Source organism: Paroedura picta, chromosome 2 (genome assembly GCF_049243985.1).
Source record: "Paroedura picta isolate Pp20150507F chromosome 2, Ppicta_v3.0, whole genome shotgun sequence".
NCBI classification, from domain to species: Eukaryota; Metazoa; Chordata; class Lepidosauria; order Squamata; family Gekkonidae; genus Paroedura; species Paroedura picta.
The window spans coordinates 109,339,971-109,356,305 of record NC_135370.1 but is presented as its reverse complement, the minus strand read 5'-3'; the positions used below and the strand labels follow the sequence as shown (position 1 = coordinate 109,356,305).

Below are 16,335 nucleotides of genomic sequence, written 5' to 3'. Positions count from 1 at the left end.
TTTATAACCTTTGCTTGTTGCCATTTATGAAGAAGAGTTGGTTCTTATATGCCGCTTTTCCCTACCCGAAGGAGGCTCAAAGCGGCTTACTGTCGCCTTCCCATTCCTCTCCCCACAACAGACACCCTGTGGGGTGGGTGAGGCTGAGAGAGCGCTGATATCACTGCTTGAGCAGAACAGTTTTATCAGTGCCGTGGCGAGCCCAAGGTCACCCAGTTGGTTGCATGTGGGGGAGCACAGAATCGAACCTGGCATGCCAGATTAGAAGTCTGCACTCCTAACCACTACACCAAACTGGCTCTTTCTTTATGAGGGATCTGTATTTTTATCTAGTCATCTGTGTAGTGATACATTCTAGTGATATTTGCAAATTTGATTTCATACAATTGTGGAATTAGAGTGTATTTAATGAGTAAATGTATGTATGTGTGTGTATACACACACACACAACATTTGTGTGCATGTTTATAGATCTACAGACTTTCACTGGTGCATTTATATTTTAAATCTTCTCTAATTCAAAACAAAACAAAATCCACCTTTGACTCTAATTACAGCATTTTGCTTTGCAGGATTTATGAACGTGTTATAGATCTCCCAGAGACAAATTTGACCCCTGGAAGCAATCTGTGGCTTGGACAGCGTAACAGAAAACATGGCTTCTTTAAGGTAAGCATATGAAATTGTAGCATACAGTAATACAGTCATGTTTCGCCTCATGAAGCAGTAGTTCATTGGCATTTCAAAGTTACAAAGAAGGTGCATATGCATGTGCAGGTGTGTGTTTTTTACTACAAGAATAAACCTGAGTAGTTGGAAAGATGACTTCAGTTTTCAGTGATAGTGCACAATGTTTTTTGAGGTGAGCTGCTTGAGTCATCTTGGGCTACAGTGATAAAGCTCAACCATTATACTGATTGGTAACTTGCTCTCTGAAGTAAAAGAGTATTCTGGCTATACAAAGATACATGAACTTTAACCATTTCTCTTGTAATTTTAGTTTTGCTTTCATGCTGGGCTTACTTGAAAACAGAGGTGCCTGCATAGTTCTTAGGACCCTACTTAAAACCATATTGTTAGCTATAGAAAGCTTTGGCTCGATGATGCAAGCAAATTATAAGCAAAGTGCATTTATGGCCAAAGTATGATTTTGCTTTGTTTTGCCAAGCTCATATATATTGCACTCGGAAGTCAAATAATCCCGCAAGATATATTCTGCAGACAACTGCAACCATAGTACTGTTTAACATGGAGATTTTAAATTGTATAAACCAAACTGCTATTCCACATCCCAGATGAGACTGTTATTCCACATGCCAGATTTCTTTTTACATATGCTTTTTTTTTCCAGATGTGATTCTCCTTATAATAATAAACCTTTATTGGCATAACAATAAGAGGCAATGATGCGATTCTCATATCTACAGAGACAAATGATGCAAAATTTGACTTTTAAAAAAGATCAGTCTTAAAATTAGCATAACAAACTGTACTTTTAAAAAGTTTAGAAGTGTTGTGTAAACCGATAAAGGACAGTGAAGGGTTAATTTTTCACGGAGCCATAGAGGCAGTGACAGGCTGTTTCAAGAGTTCTAATTGGTTAGCATCACCTGAGCAAAAAAAGACTTCAGAACTGGATCCTGAGGAATTCCGTCTGATTTCAGACCTAACTGAGAAGAGTCAAGTACTGACAGTTTCAGAATTCATCCATGACTGTGAGCATAACACAAGACAACTAGGGGAAAGTTGGCAAGTAAATTTGGGAAGTAGGTGAACACATGGGAATTCAAGGCACAGCCTGAAAATGGCTGCAGTCTTTCCTTCAAGGTCGTGAATGGAGGAGAGAACCTCCCAGTGGCAAGCCTTAGTGTGTGAGATTCCACAGGGAGCCATTCTTTCCTTTATGCTATTTAGCATCTACATACAGCTCTTCACCCAGCTGGTCTGGAGTTTTGGGTTGGGTTGTCATCAGTACACTGATGATATACAGCTATTTCTGTTGATACTCTCCCAGCTACATTTGTTCCAGACTGGAGACCAGATTCAAGATTTTGACTCCTACTTGCAAAGTCCTAAACGGTCTGGCCCCTGGACCTATGAGACTGTCTCTTCTGCTATGCCCCCCAGAGGTTTGTGAAGATCAAGCAATCAAAATCTGCTCAGGGTCCCCAGCTTCAAAGAAGTAAAACTGGTCTTAAGCAGGGCTGGACCTTTTTTGTCCCTAGCCCTAGCCTGGTGAAATGCTGTCCCTAGTGAGGTAAGGGCTCTCTAAGACCTTAAACAATTTTGGAGGGGCTGTAAAATGGAGCTGTTCCACCAGGCCTATGGTTGAAGCATCATGAAAATGCTGGCCGCCCTGCTCACAGACTAATATCATCTAACCCTCGGATGATCTTGCCGCTCTTCAAGGGCTCCCTATAGCATCACTTCTGGGTGTGGGTAGATAAGGAGAGAAGGGAGGTTAGGCGGGCATCTGGCTGTGATTATTTGTTGAAGGTTTGTGGGGGTTTTATGCTTTTATTATTTTTTGCTGTTGTTGGCGACCACAAGCTGGCAGGCTGGGAGCAGTGGCCTAAAACAGTAATTAATAATAAATAAATAAATAATTTAATAAATTTCTGAAACAATAAAATAGGTCACGACCTACAGGTTGAGAACCGCTGTCTTATACAGTGTATTCCTGTGTTGTCTTCATGTGTTAAATCCAATGACTAGAAAACCTTCTTGACCTTCCAAGTCTTGTTCTCTGTTTAATACTTTTTCATAAATACACCTGCTTGTATTTTATTGTGTATTCTACCATGAATTTCCCTTGGATATACACTCAACTTCCATAAAAAACATTCAGGTGTCAAGGAAGCTACTTTTAGGCACCGGCAGTGATGAAAATGGCCTTTAGCTAACTAAACAGAATAGCAAGGACAAGATGGATCAGTCAGTGAGACTCGTATAATATGATCAAGATAACTTTTGTGTATTTTTGTTTCTTATGTAAAGAAGGTGGAGAAATTCTTCCTTTACCTGGACTTTATTTCTCTTTCTTAACAGCTGAGCTGTCACTGTGAAGTGAAATTGATGGCAATATTTTATTCTACAGCTGGTGGGTTTTTTAACCTCAGCTGCTACCCTCAATTCTGCAGATGGTAAACATATGTTTATGGGCGCATAGCAAACAAAAAACATGGCACTTATATTGCTTTTGCCCATCTTTAATTCTTATTTGATACAGACTGCCCTAGAGTCTAAGAACTGAGGGATATTATGCATTTATGAATTAATATTTTTATGCATTAACACTTTGGAAACAGCAGGGTAGCTAATGATATGATAATGAGCTGCCAGTTTTTATTGATCATAATGAAAGTCGACAAGTGTCTTTTTTTTTTTTTTGCTCTCTGTATGCCTGAATATTTTACCAACCATCCTCAGGGCAGAAATACATAATTGGTTGTATTTTTAAAGCCTGCTTGTGAGTTTCACAAACCTTACTTTTTGTTGTTGTTACTCCCTGAAAAGCTTATGATTTGGGTAGTTTATAAGCTTCACACATCCCCTGTTCATATATTTACATGCTCAGCAGGACCTCTTTTTCCTTTTCAAAGCAATTTGATTCAGTGTTTTAGCATATAAAAACCCCAATTTCCTTAGTGTAAACAGAGATCTGAAGGGAAATAAGAGTGTTAAAAAAGAATTAGTATTTTTTTCTTTTGTATCTGTAGTGAGTTTTGCTAGAAATTGTGTCTAAAGTCTCTGAATATTATTATGTGCATTGCACTAATAATAGTTTTTTTACCAAATCTATTTAGAGTTTAATAGTATAATATGCTAATGTATCTTGAACTTTAAGGGGAAAAATCTACCAAAATGGAATCCTAACTGCACACTTGGAGTTATACTGATTAGCTCCAGGGTGAATTATATAGGATTTTATAGTCCTAAATGCTTTTTGTTGGAAGAAAAAAAATCTGGCCAAAGGAAACCTAGCCTGCTCTGTGTATATTATTATTATTATTATTATTATTATTATTATTATTATTATTATTATTTAGATTTATTTCTCGCCTCTCCCCGAAGGCTCAAGGCGAGTTACAACATATAAAAACAACACCATACACAATTCCCAACACAGTAAACAGTAAACAAGATGCGGTAAAAAAGCTCAACCCATTCTATGCTACCCCTCAGTAACCCACTATAGGGGAGGGGGAGGACAGAAGGCACTAAATGGTCTTCACTACTGCTGCTCTAAGGGGAGCCAGATTGTCCTTGTGGCCCAGCCTCATCCCATGACTTGGCTGAAGAGCTCCATTTTGCAAGCTCTGAGGTACGCTGAAAGCTCCCACAAGGCCCGCAGCTCCTCTGGGAGCTCATTCCACCAGGTCAGGTGGAATTCCACCAGGCCAAAAAGGCCCTGGCCTTGGTCGAGGCCAGGCATGCTTCTTTGGGGCCGGGAATAACCTGTAAGTTTGTACCCACAGAGCATAGGGCCCTGCAGGGGGCATAGGGTGACAGGTGGTCCCTCAGATATGCCAGGCCCAGACCATGTAAGGCCTTAAAGGTCAAAACCAAAATCTTGATCTGGATCTGGAAAATAACTGGCAACCAGTGCAGGTGCCTCAGCACAGGCTGGATATGGGCCTCCAAGATGTACCTGTTTAAAATTAAACAACAACAACAACAACAACAACAACAACAACAACAACAACAATAATAATAGTTTCTTGTATTTTTTCTATGTTTTATGTAAACTGCCCTGAGCCTCTGGGGAGGGCAGTATATATGATGCTGATGATGATGCTATCCGTTCAGTCGTGTCCGATCCTCGGTGATTCTATAGGAAAGTCTTTGCCATGAGCCCCTGTCTCTGACTGCTTCTTTTAATTGGTTCATGTATCGGCTTTGATTGTGTCGACCCAGCAGATTCTTTGGTGACCACGTTTCCTTTTACTGCTGAACATGCTGAGCATTAATGATTTTTCTAGTGAGTTTGATAGTAACTTTGGCTGTCCATGGTATTCGCAGCATTTGTCTCCAACACCTTAATTTGAAGGCATCTGTTCTCCTCCTGTCTTCCTTCTTCAAGGTCCACCTTTTTCATCCATAGGTTGTTATGGGGAAGACTAGCATTGACTAGCCGGCACTTTGTATTAAGGCTGATATCCTTATCTTTCCATATTCAGTTCATGCCTAACATTGTGTTCCGGCCCAGTGTTATTCGCTGTTTGATTTCACGGCTGCATCCACCACTTTGATTGATCATAGAGCCAAGAAAGATGAAATCATCAATACATTTAATGTTCTCATTGTTAATCGAGACTTTGGTGCTACTGCTAGTAGTTGTCATGATCTTGGCCTTTTTGATAATTAGGTATAGTCCCATCTTTTCACTTTCTTCTTTTAGTCTCTTTATCAAGGTCCTCAGATCATGCTCCGATTCAGCAAAGAGTGTTGTATCATCTGCATAGCAGAGATTATTGATGTTACGACCTACAACTTTGACTCTGATCATAGATTCTTCCTGATTAAGCTTCTGCATAATTATCTCTGCATAAAGATTAAAAAGAAAGGGTAATAAGATACACCCTTGTCTCACTCCTTGGCTGACCTTGAATCAATCAGTGTCTTCATATATTGTTCATACTATGGCCTCCTGGTTGGTGTACAGTGAACTGATGAGGTGGGTTAAGTGGGACGACACTCCCAATTCATGTAAGGCTTCCCATAGCTTCTTGTGATCAATACAGTCAAACGCTTTAGAATAATCAATAAAGCTTAGATAGATGGCCTTTTGATACTCATGTTTTTTTTTTCAAGAATCCAGCCCAAATTTGCTATGTGGTCTCAGGTACTGTGACCATTTCAAAAAACAGCGTGGACATCTGGTAGCTGAGTATCAATGGTTGATTTGAGATGGTTCTGGATGATCTTCAGTAAGATTTTACTTGCGTGGGAGATCAGGGCTATAGTTCGATAGTTTGAGCAGATGTGAGCATCACCTTTCTTTAATAATGGGATAAAAACGGACCTTTTTCAGCCTACCAGCCATGTACCAGTTTCCCAGACTTTTTGGTATAATGCTGTGATTGCTGCTGGTGGAACACATCTGAGTAGTTCCACTGGAATGTTATCTATGCCAGGAGCCTTATTATTTGGAAGCTGTTTCATAGCCCAGATCACTTTTTCTTCTAGTATTGGTGGTTCCAATTTGTGTCGGGTGTTTTTGGCTGGTGACTGAGGCACCTTGGTGATTTCATATAATTCTTCTGCATATTGTCGCCATCGATCCTTGATGTTGGTTTGGTCAGTCAAGTCTTTTCCATTCTTGTTTTGATGGTCACTTTACGAGCAGTATAGGTGCTCCGAACTTGTTTCACCTGAGCAAAGAGGCTTCTGGTGTGGCCTCTAGTACACTCCTCTTCCAGTCACTTGCATCATTGCATCTAATACGCTTCCTTATCTTGTCTAGCAGCATGTTGAAAATCTACATTTAGCCTCCTAAATTCATCTCTCATGCCAGCAGCTTTTGCTACTCTTCATTTTTCAGCAATTTTGATAGTGTCAGATGTTAACCAATTGCATGTTCTTTCCGGCTTTTTGTATGGTATATGTTCTATAGCAGCTTCTATGATATTAGACTGAAAATCTTGCCACAATTCCTCAGGTAGCTTCTCATAGTATCAAGCAGTTCAAATTTGTTCTTCACTTCTATGGCATATGTTGGCAGAATCTTGGTGACATCAGACTGGGGATACATTTTTCTTGATATTACGTAATCTGACTTTCAACTTGGCCACCAACAGTTCATGATCAGAGCCACAATCTGCTCCAGGAAATGTTTTTACTGCTAGAACGGACCTCTGCCATCTCACTGCAAAGGATAACATCGATCTGATTATGGTGTATGCCATCTGGAGATGTCCAGGTGTATAAACGGTGTTTCGGTTGTTCGAAGAGGGAGTTAGTGATAGTCAGTTTGTTTTCTTGACAGAACTGGATAAGTCTGTCACCAGCTTCATTTTGCTCACCTTATTCAAACCTACCACAGTTGCCCTGTTCTTGTTGATTTCCAACTTTGGCATTGAAATCCCCAATAATGTATATCATTTCCTTTTGAGGCACCTGTTTAATTGTTTCATGCACTTTCACATAAAAATCTTCAATTTCATTTTTATCTGCAGCCATGGTTGGTGCATACACTTGTACAACAGTTGTGTTAATTGGCTTTCCCTGAATTCAGATGGACATAATTCGGTCATTTACTGCTGTGTAACTTTCTACTGCATGAGCTATTACCTTATCTGCAATAAAGGCCACACTGTTTCTTCTGATACTGTCGTGACCAGAATAGTAGACTGTGAAGTCTTCGGATGGAGAGTGGCTATTTTCTGTCCAGTGTAGTTTACTGACGCTGAGCAGACTGATGTTGAGTCAGGTCATTTCTGATTTTCACAATATCCAATTTTCTTTGCGAAATTCCTTGTCGCAATCCTTCTGGTTTTCTTTTGGCTCAGGCTTCTGCGTTCTCTGTGGGCTACATCGGCAGCTAGGTGTCCATAAATGCCCAGGTTACTAGCAGAGAGCTGTCACCCTTCCCCAGTGGCTTGTGCAGTACTTTGTGGCCAGGGGGGCCTACCACTGCATACCATAGTTGCCATGGTTTCCATAGAAATTTCTTGGCAAGAAAAATGGGGTGGTTTGCCATTTACTTCCCCGTTGCCTCTGAAATTGGCCTGTGGGCAGTGAGCTCTGCAGTTCACCCCCTTACCACGCTGAGGAATGCAGTAAGGACCAAGGGGGTAGTAAGTAAGTAAGTAAGTAAGTAAGTAAGTAAGTAAGTAAGTAAGTAAGTAAGTAAGTTAGTAAGTAAGTAAGTAAGTAAGTAAGTAAATAAATAATTTTATTGCCATTTATGATTATTTGATTTGAACTGTATCACTGATTGTTGGTATACACCACTCTAAGACAACTTGGTTCAAGAGGGAGTGGTATATAAATCAAATAAAAATATAAATAAAAATAAATAAATCTTCCTCAGGTTGTAACTGTGCCCTTGGCTGTTTGGGGTGTGTAGTTAAGCCTTATATATCAGAGGAACAGTACAGGAGGCAGTAGGTGGAAACAGTAATGCAGATGCAATTTTACTCTAGGCAAACGGTACATAATGGGGCAAGCTATACCCTACCATTCTATACCTAGCTGAACACTATTGTTTGAAGCCCTTTTATTGCAGCACAGTTCTGGTACTCAGGTAGACTACAAAGAAAAGTGCTTAATACAGCAGACCACAGCAAAATGAAGTGGGTATGGTTTAATAATTTCATCCAATATGCCTACAATGAAACTATGTCTGCCCAATAATATAGAGCAGTAAATAGGGGGAAATTGTTCCCAAAACCTATATCTCTAGCTATTGTTATAATAATGAATTAAGTTACAGGCATAATGTTATAAAATTCCTTGTTATTTCTATAGTTTAACTCGACCTGCTGCACAAACCTCTCATTAGTACTTTGACTGATCCTTTATGAAAGACTGTTTCTTACACTCACTGAATTTGAAACCTGCCAATGATTGGTGTTAATGAACTACTTAACCTACATAATGAGAAAGGGGCACAGATTAAAGTGTATAGTTCAGTGCTTGAAAGCAGCAACATATTAATTGGCTTGTGAGTAGTAAACAAGCTGGTAATGTATTAATTGTATCCTTTTCTAAATTGACATACAAAACAAATTCAAAATTTAGACAAATAAGTGGTAAAAGTTTGGAACATTTGTTTGAAAATATCAAGTGCTCCATACATGTGGAATAGGCCCAAATACAAACGAAGTCTTATTAATGAACCAGGGAGGAGTAATGGTTAGAATGTCAGGCTGGGATTTGGGAGACCCAGGACTGAACACCAGCTGTGTTACAGAAGCTATCTGGGTGACCTTCAGCTGGTCATGCATACTCAGCCTATTGCATCTTATGGGATTGTGGTGGTTGTGAAGATAACACTCTGATATAAGCTGCTTCAGGGTCCCCCTGGGGAGATCAATGGGGTATAAACAACGTGAATATAATTCATTACAGTGAAATAACTTCAGATATTACATATAGGGCAATTTTTACTCCAGCTCTTAATTAGGTTTCTTTTACAATAGTCTGTTTCCGTTTTATGGATAGTTTTTTTATTAATAATAATAATGCTGTTTAAGTACAGTGACTTGTTTTTCTATTGTTACATTTTGTTTAAAAACGTGTGAGCTGCCTTGAACAAGACTATCAAAGTGGCATAGTGTATCCTATATTAAATAAATAAATAACTCCTAATTGTACTCAGACATACCTTTTAAAAACATTAGTGTCATATAATGTAATATATATTTGTATCATAAACTAATATATGACTGTCTCATGCTTATCAACAATGATTTGTGAATTATTTTGTACAATTTTAATTGTATGACTATAATCTATATTACCAGCTATCTCTTCTGTTACAAAGGGTATCATTCAAGATGCGAATGTTGTCTTTATGCCTAATGGATATATAACACAATGTCCTAATCTAAATCGCAGTAAGTAACAATTTTGTTTACTTTAGTAAATTTTTTTAATAATCTTATTTTCACATTTGATGAACTAAGACTGTGATTTGACAGCTACCTCCAGTGAATCCAGGTTTGCAAACTACAGAGACCTTCATATTCTATATGATATTTCAGTTCTTTTTTAATGCATTATACTCAGATGTGCATATTCATTTTTATTATTTATTTAAACTGATCAGTTTGCATTAGGGGTACCAAAACCATGTTACCCTTGTTCCCTGACAGGCTTAGGTGGGATGCTCATTGTGAGTATAGCATGAATTAGCTTGTTAAGAATTCTGATAACTCCTCTGCATTTAGGCAGAAGCTCTTATTAATTTATAAAATGTATATCCTGCCTAAGGTGGCTAACAGATTAAAAACATAAAATAAAAATGTTCTTAAAAACCATTGAAACAATACAATGACATCATTAAAAGCAAGGCTAGAATACAAAAACATAGAAAGAATGATTAAAATGAAGAGTAGGAAGGAATACCAGACAAAACATTTTTTTTTCACCTGCTGGTAAAAGATAAATCTTAGAATCACAGAGTTGGAAGGAACTGTATGGGCCATGTAGTCCAACTCCCTGCTCAGTGCAGGATCAGCCTGAAGATGGCAACAGAAGTGGACAGATAAACCTCCCTGGAAGGGAGTTTTAGCATTATGACTGCGAAGACTGACTCCCAGGTTGCTATCCAGCTAACCTTGGTAGGTGGGGATGTCCAAAGCAGGCCTAAGAAGATTCCCATAGTGGTCATGTAGGTTTATAAGGGAGTAGGCAATATTCTGGTCCCAAGTTATATAGACTTTTAAAAGTCAAGACCAGCACTTTGAATTGTGCCCAGAAATAGACTTGAGAGCCAGTGGAGATGAATTAAGACTGGATTTAGATGGTCACTACAACTCCCTCCAGTGAGCATCCTAGCTGCTGTGTTCTGCACCAATAGCATTTTCTGAACACTTTTTAAGGGCAGCTCCGTGTAGTCCACAGCTGACTAACCAGTCAAACCTGGTAGCAGACATTCCTGGCCACAGATGCCATCTGCTTATCTAGCAGTGAACCCTAGCCCAAGAGCAAGGGAACAGGTAATTTCTTAAATCCCAGGTGCCAGTATCAGATCAGTTGATTAGCCTGCAGCCATTCCAGAACTGCATCCCCACACTAGTTCAGGAGATTGCAGTCTTTTTCACTCACACAATTAATTGTCACTGTCTGCCTTCCTACAGCATTTGCTTTTAGCCAATTCTTTATACTTACAACTAATTATTTCTGCTCCTACTGCTCCCAATTTTAAGAGAATACCAGTTTCTAAGAGCAATGTGGATACTACCAATTGATACAGCAAGGAACGTTAGAGGTTGCTCTGTCTGGCCGTGTGTGCATGTGTGTTGTGATCCCCTCCAGCTTTCCCTGCCTGTACATGAAAGAGCTGTCTGAACTGGTAACCATCAGAGCAGAGATACTGTCATGGAGTGAGCATATGTAGCCTGGTTCTTAGTCTGCAAACATATAATTGAAGAGCCATGAAATCCTGGAAGGGATTTTATGCCCTGGGGTAAAATGGACTTTCTGAGGTTTCACTGAATGTCAGTCATGGGCAGTAGAGCTGCTGATTCTGAGTGTACAAATATGCTTCATGCCAGCAACAACAACCACCACAACATCAAACACTGGGGTAATGAATGGACAGTGCTTGCTTAGTTATCTAGAGATAAAGTTAACCCATATAGGGAAAGTGAAGAGCATTTCTGAGAAATGAAAGGGCGTTGTCCCAAAGCATCATTTGTAAAAAGCTTTTTTTTAATAAAAAAATATTGGATTGGGTCCCAGGGAAGAAGAGATTCTATCCACAAAGTATGACTTCCTTGCCTCTCCCCCCAATGCAATCCAAATTACCCCACAAAATGTAACCAATTATCCTATTCCTAAATCTGACCTTGAAGATTATATAGGCCAGTGGCCCCCAACCTTTTTATCACCAGGGACCACTCAACGCCGGGGACCACTCACCAGGGACCACTCAATGCCTTTTACTGAGGCCCGGGGGGGGGTAGTTTATTCCTCTACTCTCAACCACTGCCCTAACGCTCTCTGATCGCTATGGTAATGTTTAAACATCCCTTCAAAATAAGATAAAGACATGCCACAACAATGAACATAAGGAACATTTTATTTTCACTCATGAAAATATTCAGTATTTTAACTCATTACAATGACAAATCAATGGGAACCCTGAGCTTGTTTCTCTGCAACGAGATAGTCCCATCTGGGAGTGATGGGAGACAATGACACCTGAAGTGTGTTGTAAAGGGCCGGGGGGAGGGGATGAAGTAAAGGGCCGGGGGGGGGAGAAGGCATCCTTCGGGGCCCACCTCCAATTAGTCGAAGGACCACATGTGGTCCACTGCCCACAGGTTGGGGATCGCTAATATAGGCCATGTAGGCAGAGAGGCCCAATTAGCAACACCTGGAGACAATGGTAGTTTTGGAAGGTGGTGTCCCATTGTACTCCCACCCCTCACCAAACCCCAACTTCCTTAGTCTCCCCCCCACCCCCCGCAAATCAACAGTTGTTTCTCTACCCAGAGTTCGTAACCCTAATCATGAGGGAGCAGTTAAGAGTCCTGTTGCAGGAGGGAGACATTGGCAAAAATCATTGCTCCCATCAAGAGAAAGTCTCTGTGGGATGAAACCCACTGATCTCTTTCTAACGCTGCCTTAGTCCCCATTTCAGCTCAGTTCAATTTCTAAAGTTTCCTGTATTCAAATATAAAAATTAATAGATGCACTTTAATACATTAGAGGACAAAAACAGGAACCTAGAAAACTAAATCAATCAAGGACAATATCTAACAACATTAACAGTATGCAAATCCAATGAATAAATAAAATATACATGCATTTTAGAAATGGAAATCAAATGGAATTACTCAGGGAAACTTTAAATAATTTACAAGAAACATGCTTGCCAAATAACAGTCCTCTGTTCGTTTTTTTATAAAAGGAAATAGTTAGAGCCAAGCTCTTCTGACTCTTTTTGACTTTTTGAAAGGCTCAGCTTGTAGGTTAATTCCCACCCAGTATCATAATAACTATTTATTAATGGTAAAGGATTATTTATCCAGTGTTTAACAATTTTTATTTGTAGTGAACGATGGGATTAAATTTTGTGAGAACAGAGTTTGAATGTTATCAGGTTCAATAGTAAATAAAAATAAGTCAGCCATCACAATGAGTTTTTCCATGTTAATTTGTGTTTCACTTAGAACTGTATTTCAAAAATGTTTTAGGGAGCCAAGTCTCCTGCTATTGTGGGAGACCACCCAGCATGGGGCTCCTGTTACCTACTGGGCAGTGGGGGGGTAATGCCACTGGGGTGATAATTGTGATAATATATGAGGTCACTTCTGGCATGAACTTGAAATGACATTATTAGGTCAGAGTTTATTGGTTTATCCAGGACACTGGAGGAGAGTATTTGAAAAAAAACATGAGGAAGTTCCTATTTTAACTATGCTAAAGTCTCCTCTGATATCCCCCATAGGATATTCTTCATTTGCTTTTGAATCATGCGTATGATCTTGTGTATTCTAACAAATTCTCCTGCTGGGATGCCAGCTAGGACTGGCAATGCTCAAATATATGCACTTGTGTGCACAAGAACAACATATTTATGTAGTATGTATCCTCTCTCATGGAGTTTAAGGTTGTAAATGTAGTGTTGCCAAGAGGTCTCCTGTTCAGTAAATCAGTAGAAGGCAGCTACATCAGATGCCTTCAGCCCACAGTTGGCCCTACTACTAATGCATAATAAAAGTACCATGTTTATTACGACCTTATGTTCCATTACATGTCTTAAATAACATCTTATGTATATAACAAAAATAACTCCTATAGCATACACACAAGGAGTCTGTCAGCTGTTTCACCCCAAACTTTTCCATTTAAAAGAGTTGAAACCAATCGATGTCTTCCTGCTATTTCGTATAGCAATTTGATCCCATCATGTAGCCTCGAGATGGGACCTGGGGATTCTCTGAAATCAAAGATCATCTCTGAACTACAGAGATCAGTTCCTGTGGGAAAAAATACATGCTTATGAGGGTAGACTTTATAGCATTGTACCCCAGTGAGGTTTCTGTCCTCCCCAGGGTCTATCTCCAAATCTTGAGAAGTTTCCCAACTTCGATCTGGCAACCCAACTCCTGCATACCAATTGTGACTGGGGGTGGGGTGGGGGACACCTGTCATCCCTACTGATATATAATGTATCTTTGTTTCTTTCAATTTTGTATTCTATTTTTATAACAGCTCCCAGATTTCTTAATTCTATTGTAATCTGTTGAAATATTGGATTATTGCATGAAAAATACAATAGCTGCCTGGTCTCTTTATGTTATTAAGAATATAGCATTTCTTTTTTACAATATGGCATTTATCTATTTCTTTCCTTCTTTCCTTTATTGAGCCTGTCCAACGTGTAGTGATTTCTTAAGTCTGGTACAAGGAATTATGGATCTGCAAGAGCTTCTGGCTAAAATGACAGCAAAAGTAGGTACCTTACCATTGTTGTTAGTTTTTAATACAGGCTGATCTTTTATTTATATATAGGCTGTCATATCCATATTTTTTGTGTTTGTCAGTTGATTTATTTCATTGTATTGAAGAAATGACTCATATTGCAAACAGAATTAATTGAATATCATATCAATATCACCAACATTATATCTTGATAGTTAATGTAGTTCATGGTTTTATATACTAATATGCACTAACTGCAGGAGAAGAAAAGGAAAGAAAACCACTTGGGAACCTTCTAACCAAGCAGAAACAGAGCCTTTTGGCACCCAGATGTCTTTGGAATGCCCAACCTTTAGTTGCTCCCTAGTTGCCCAACGTGTTTTCTATTTGTACACTGCTGACTAAAACCTTACCTGTTTTATTCTTTCTTGTTGCTGAAATTTTGAATTGTGTTCATGATTTCATGTTTTATTTCTGATGAATATTTTTGTGAATACTTATAATTTTGATGGTTGCAGTTTTAATATTGTTAAAGTTTTATTTTTCATTGTTTTCTGTTGCTTGCAGTTTAATTTTTACATCTGGGGAGTTGAGAGGTAGCATTTTATATCTGTGCAATTTCAGTATTTGAATTGTATCAATATTGTGAGTCAATTTGATTGGAGAACAGGGTATAACTGCCTATTATAAAGAGAGTACTAGAGAAGAGCCTCTTGTGGCGCAGGGTGGTAAGGCAGCAGAAATTCTGTCTGAAGCTGTCAGCTCATGAGGCTGGGAGTTCAATCCCAGCAGCCGGTTCAAGGTTGACTCAGCCTTCCATCCTTCCAAGGTTGGTAAAATGAGTACCCAGCTTGCTGGGGGGGGTAAATGGTAATGACTGGGGAAGGCACTGGCAAACCACAACATATTGAGTCTGCCATGAAAACACTAGAGGGCGTCACCCCAAGGGTCAGACATGACCCGGTGCTTGCACAGGGGATACCTTTACCTTTACCTTTACTAGAGAATAGGTTTATCAAGATACTTAACCAGGATAGCTAAAAGTAAACCTGTATGTTTAGAGAGCCAGTGTGGTTTAGCAGTTAAGAGTGTTGAACTACTGTCTGGAAAACCCAAGTTTGAATCCCCACACTGTTAAGGAAGCTCACTAGGTGATCTTGGACCAGTCACACCGTCCCATCCTCTCCCACCTCAAAGGGTTGAGGATAATATGGAGGAGAAAATGAAGTAAATAACTTGGATCCTCACTGGGGAGAAAGGCAGGAAGCAAATGAGCTAAGTGAATATTTAATAAATAAAATGTGCTGTATAAATATTAAGAGATAGTGGGGACAAACAACAGGAGTCAGTCATCATGGTTAAGGTCTTCTAGAAGTATCTGAACCTCTGCTCATGGAGATGGACTGTGAGGAGAGATGAACCCTGGCCACAAACAGCAACACTTTTCTTCAATTCTTAACATTTCATATCTTTACGCCCCGCCCCGTGCATAACCGGTGTGCATCGCGTCTTCCCCCTCCGCGTTTTCCATGTGACTCAAAATCACCATTTCGGCCTTATGGGCCTTATGCACGCTACAGGCGGCAACCGGGTGCAGAGTCAATGTATGCCGCCGAAAAAGCTGCATTAGCGAATGAGAAAGAAAGTAGAACTTCCCGGGACCAGGGTGCAACCAGAAGCGGCTCCAGAGTAGCCGCGTGCATAATCAAATACTCTGGGTTTTGCCACCATTGCGTTCTGTCCCGTGCATAAGCGGTTTGCTTCGCTTCTTCCTCCTCCACGTTCTCCATGCTGCCGTTTCAGCGGCCGTGCATAATAGGCCATAGGGACGAGCCATTGGCAACACATTATGCGAGTTTCCCATTGTTCAGGTTGGCTTTCTATCATTGTAGGCAATGATATATTCTTTACCAAGATTTTCAGCATCTTCTTTCAGAATAAATGATGCATAATAACTATATTTGTACTCTTATTTTTTACTTGTAATAATTCATTTTGTGTTTAAGGTTCCAGCTTTCCAGTAATCTTGTTTTCATGCCAAGGAATAGTGTGATGATGATGATGATGATGATGAATGCAGTGCATTGAGACTGGGGTTATAATGCCAGTAAAGTTGAATGTGCGGGGAGTATGTGCCCTAGTGGCTATACTGAACCAGTAAAGAATAGACAACTATGGAAAAAGGGGGTTGCAGAGAAGATATAGACTTTCTTCTTCTCCAAAGCTGTCTAA

At 39.6% G+C, this 16,335-nt stretch overlaps 1 protein-coding gene across 5 annotated transcripts in view; it reads left to right on the top strand.

Moving 5' to 3' along the window:
• The window catches only part of NELL1 (neural EGFL like 1), a 705,231-nt gene that overhangs the window by 153,297 nt on the left and 535,599 nt on the right, over positions 1-16,335 (top strand). For all 5 annotated transcript variants that reach the window (XM_077322024.1, XM_077322027.1, XM_077322026.1 and 2 more), the window contains exons 5-7: positions 573-669; positions 9,491-9,563; positions 14,051-14,133. In XM_077322024.1, coding sequence (XP_077178139.1) covers positions 573-669; positions 9,491-9,563; positions 14,051-14,133 — 253 coding nt within the window. The remainder of the gene's footprint in view (positions 1-572; positions 670-9,490; positions 9,564-14,050; positions 14,134-16,335) is intronic.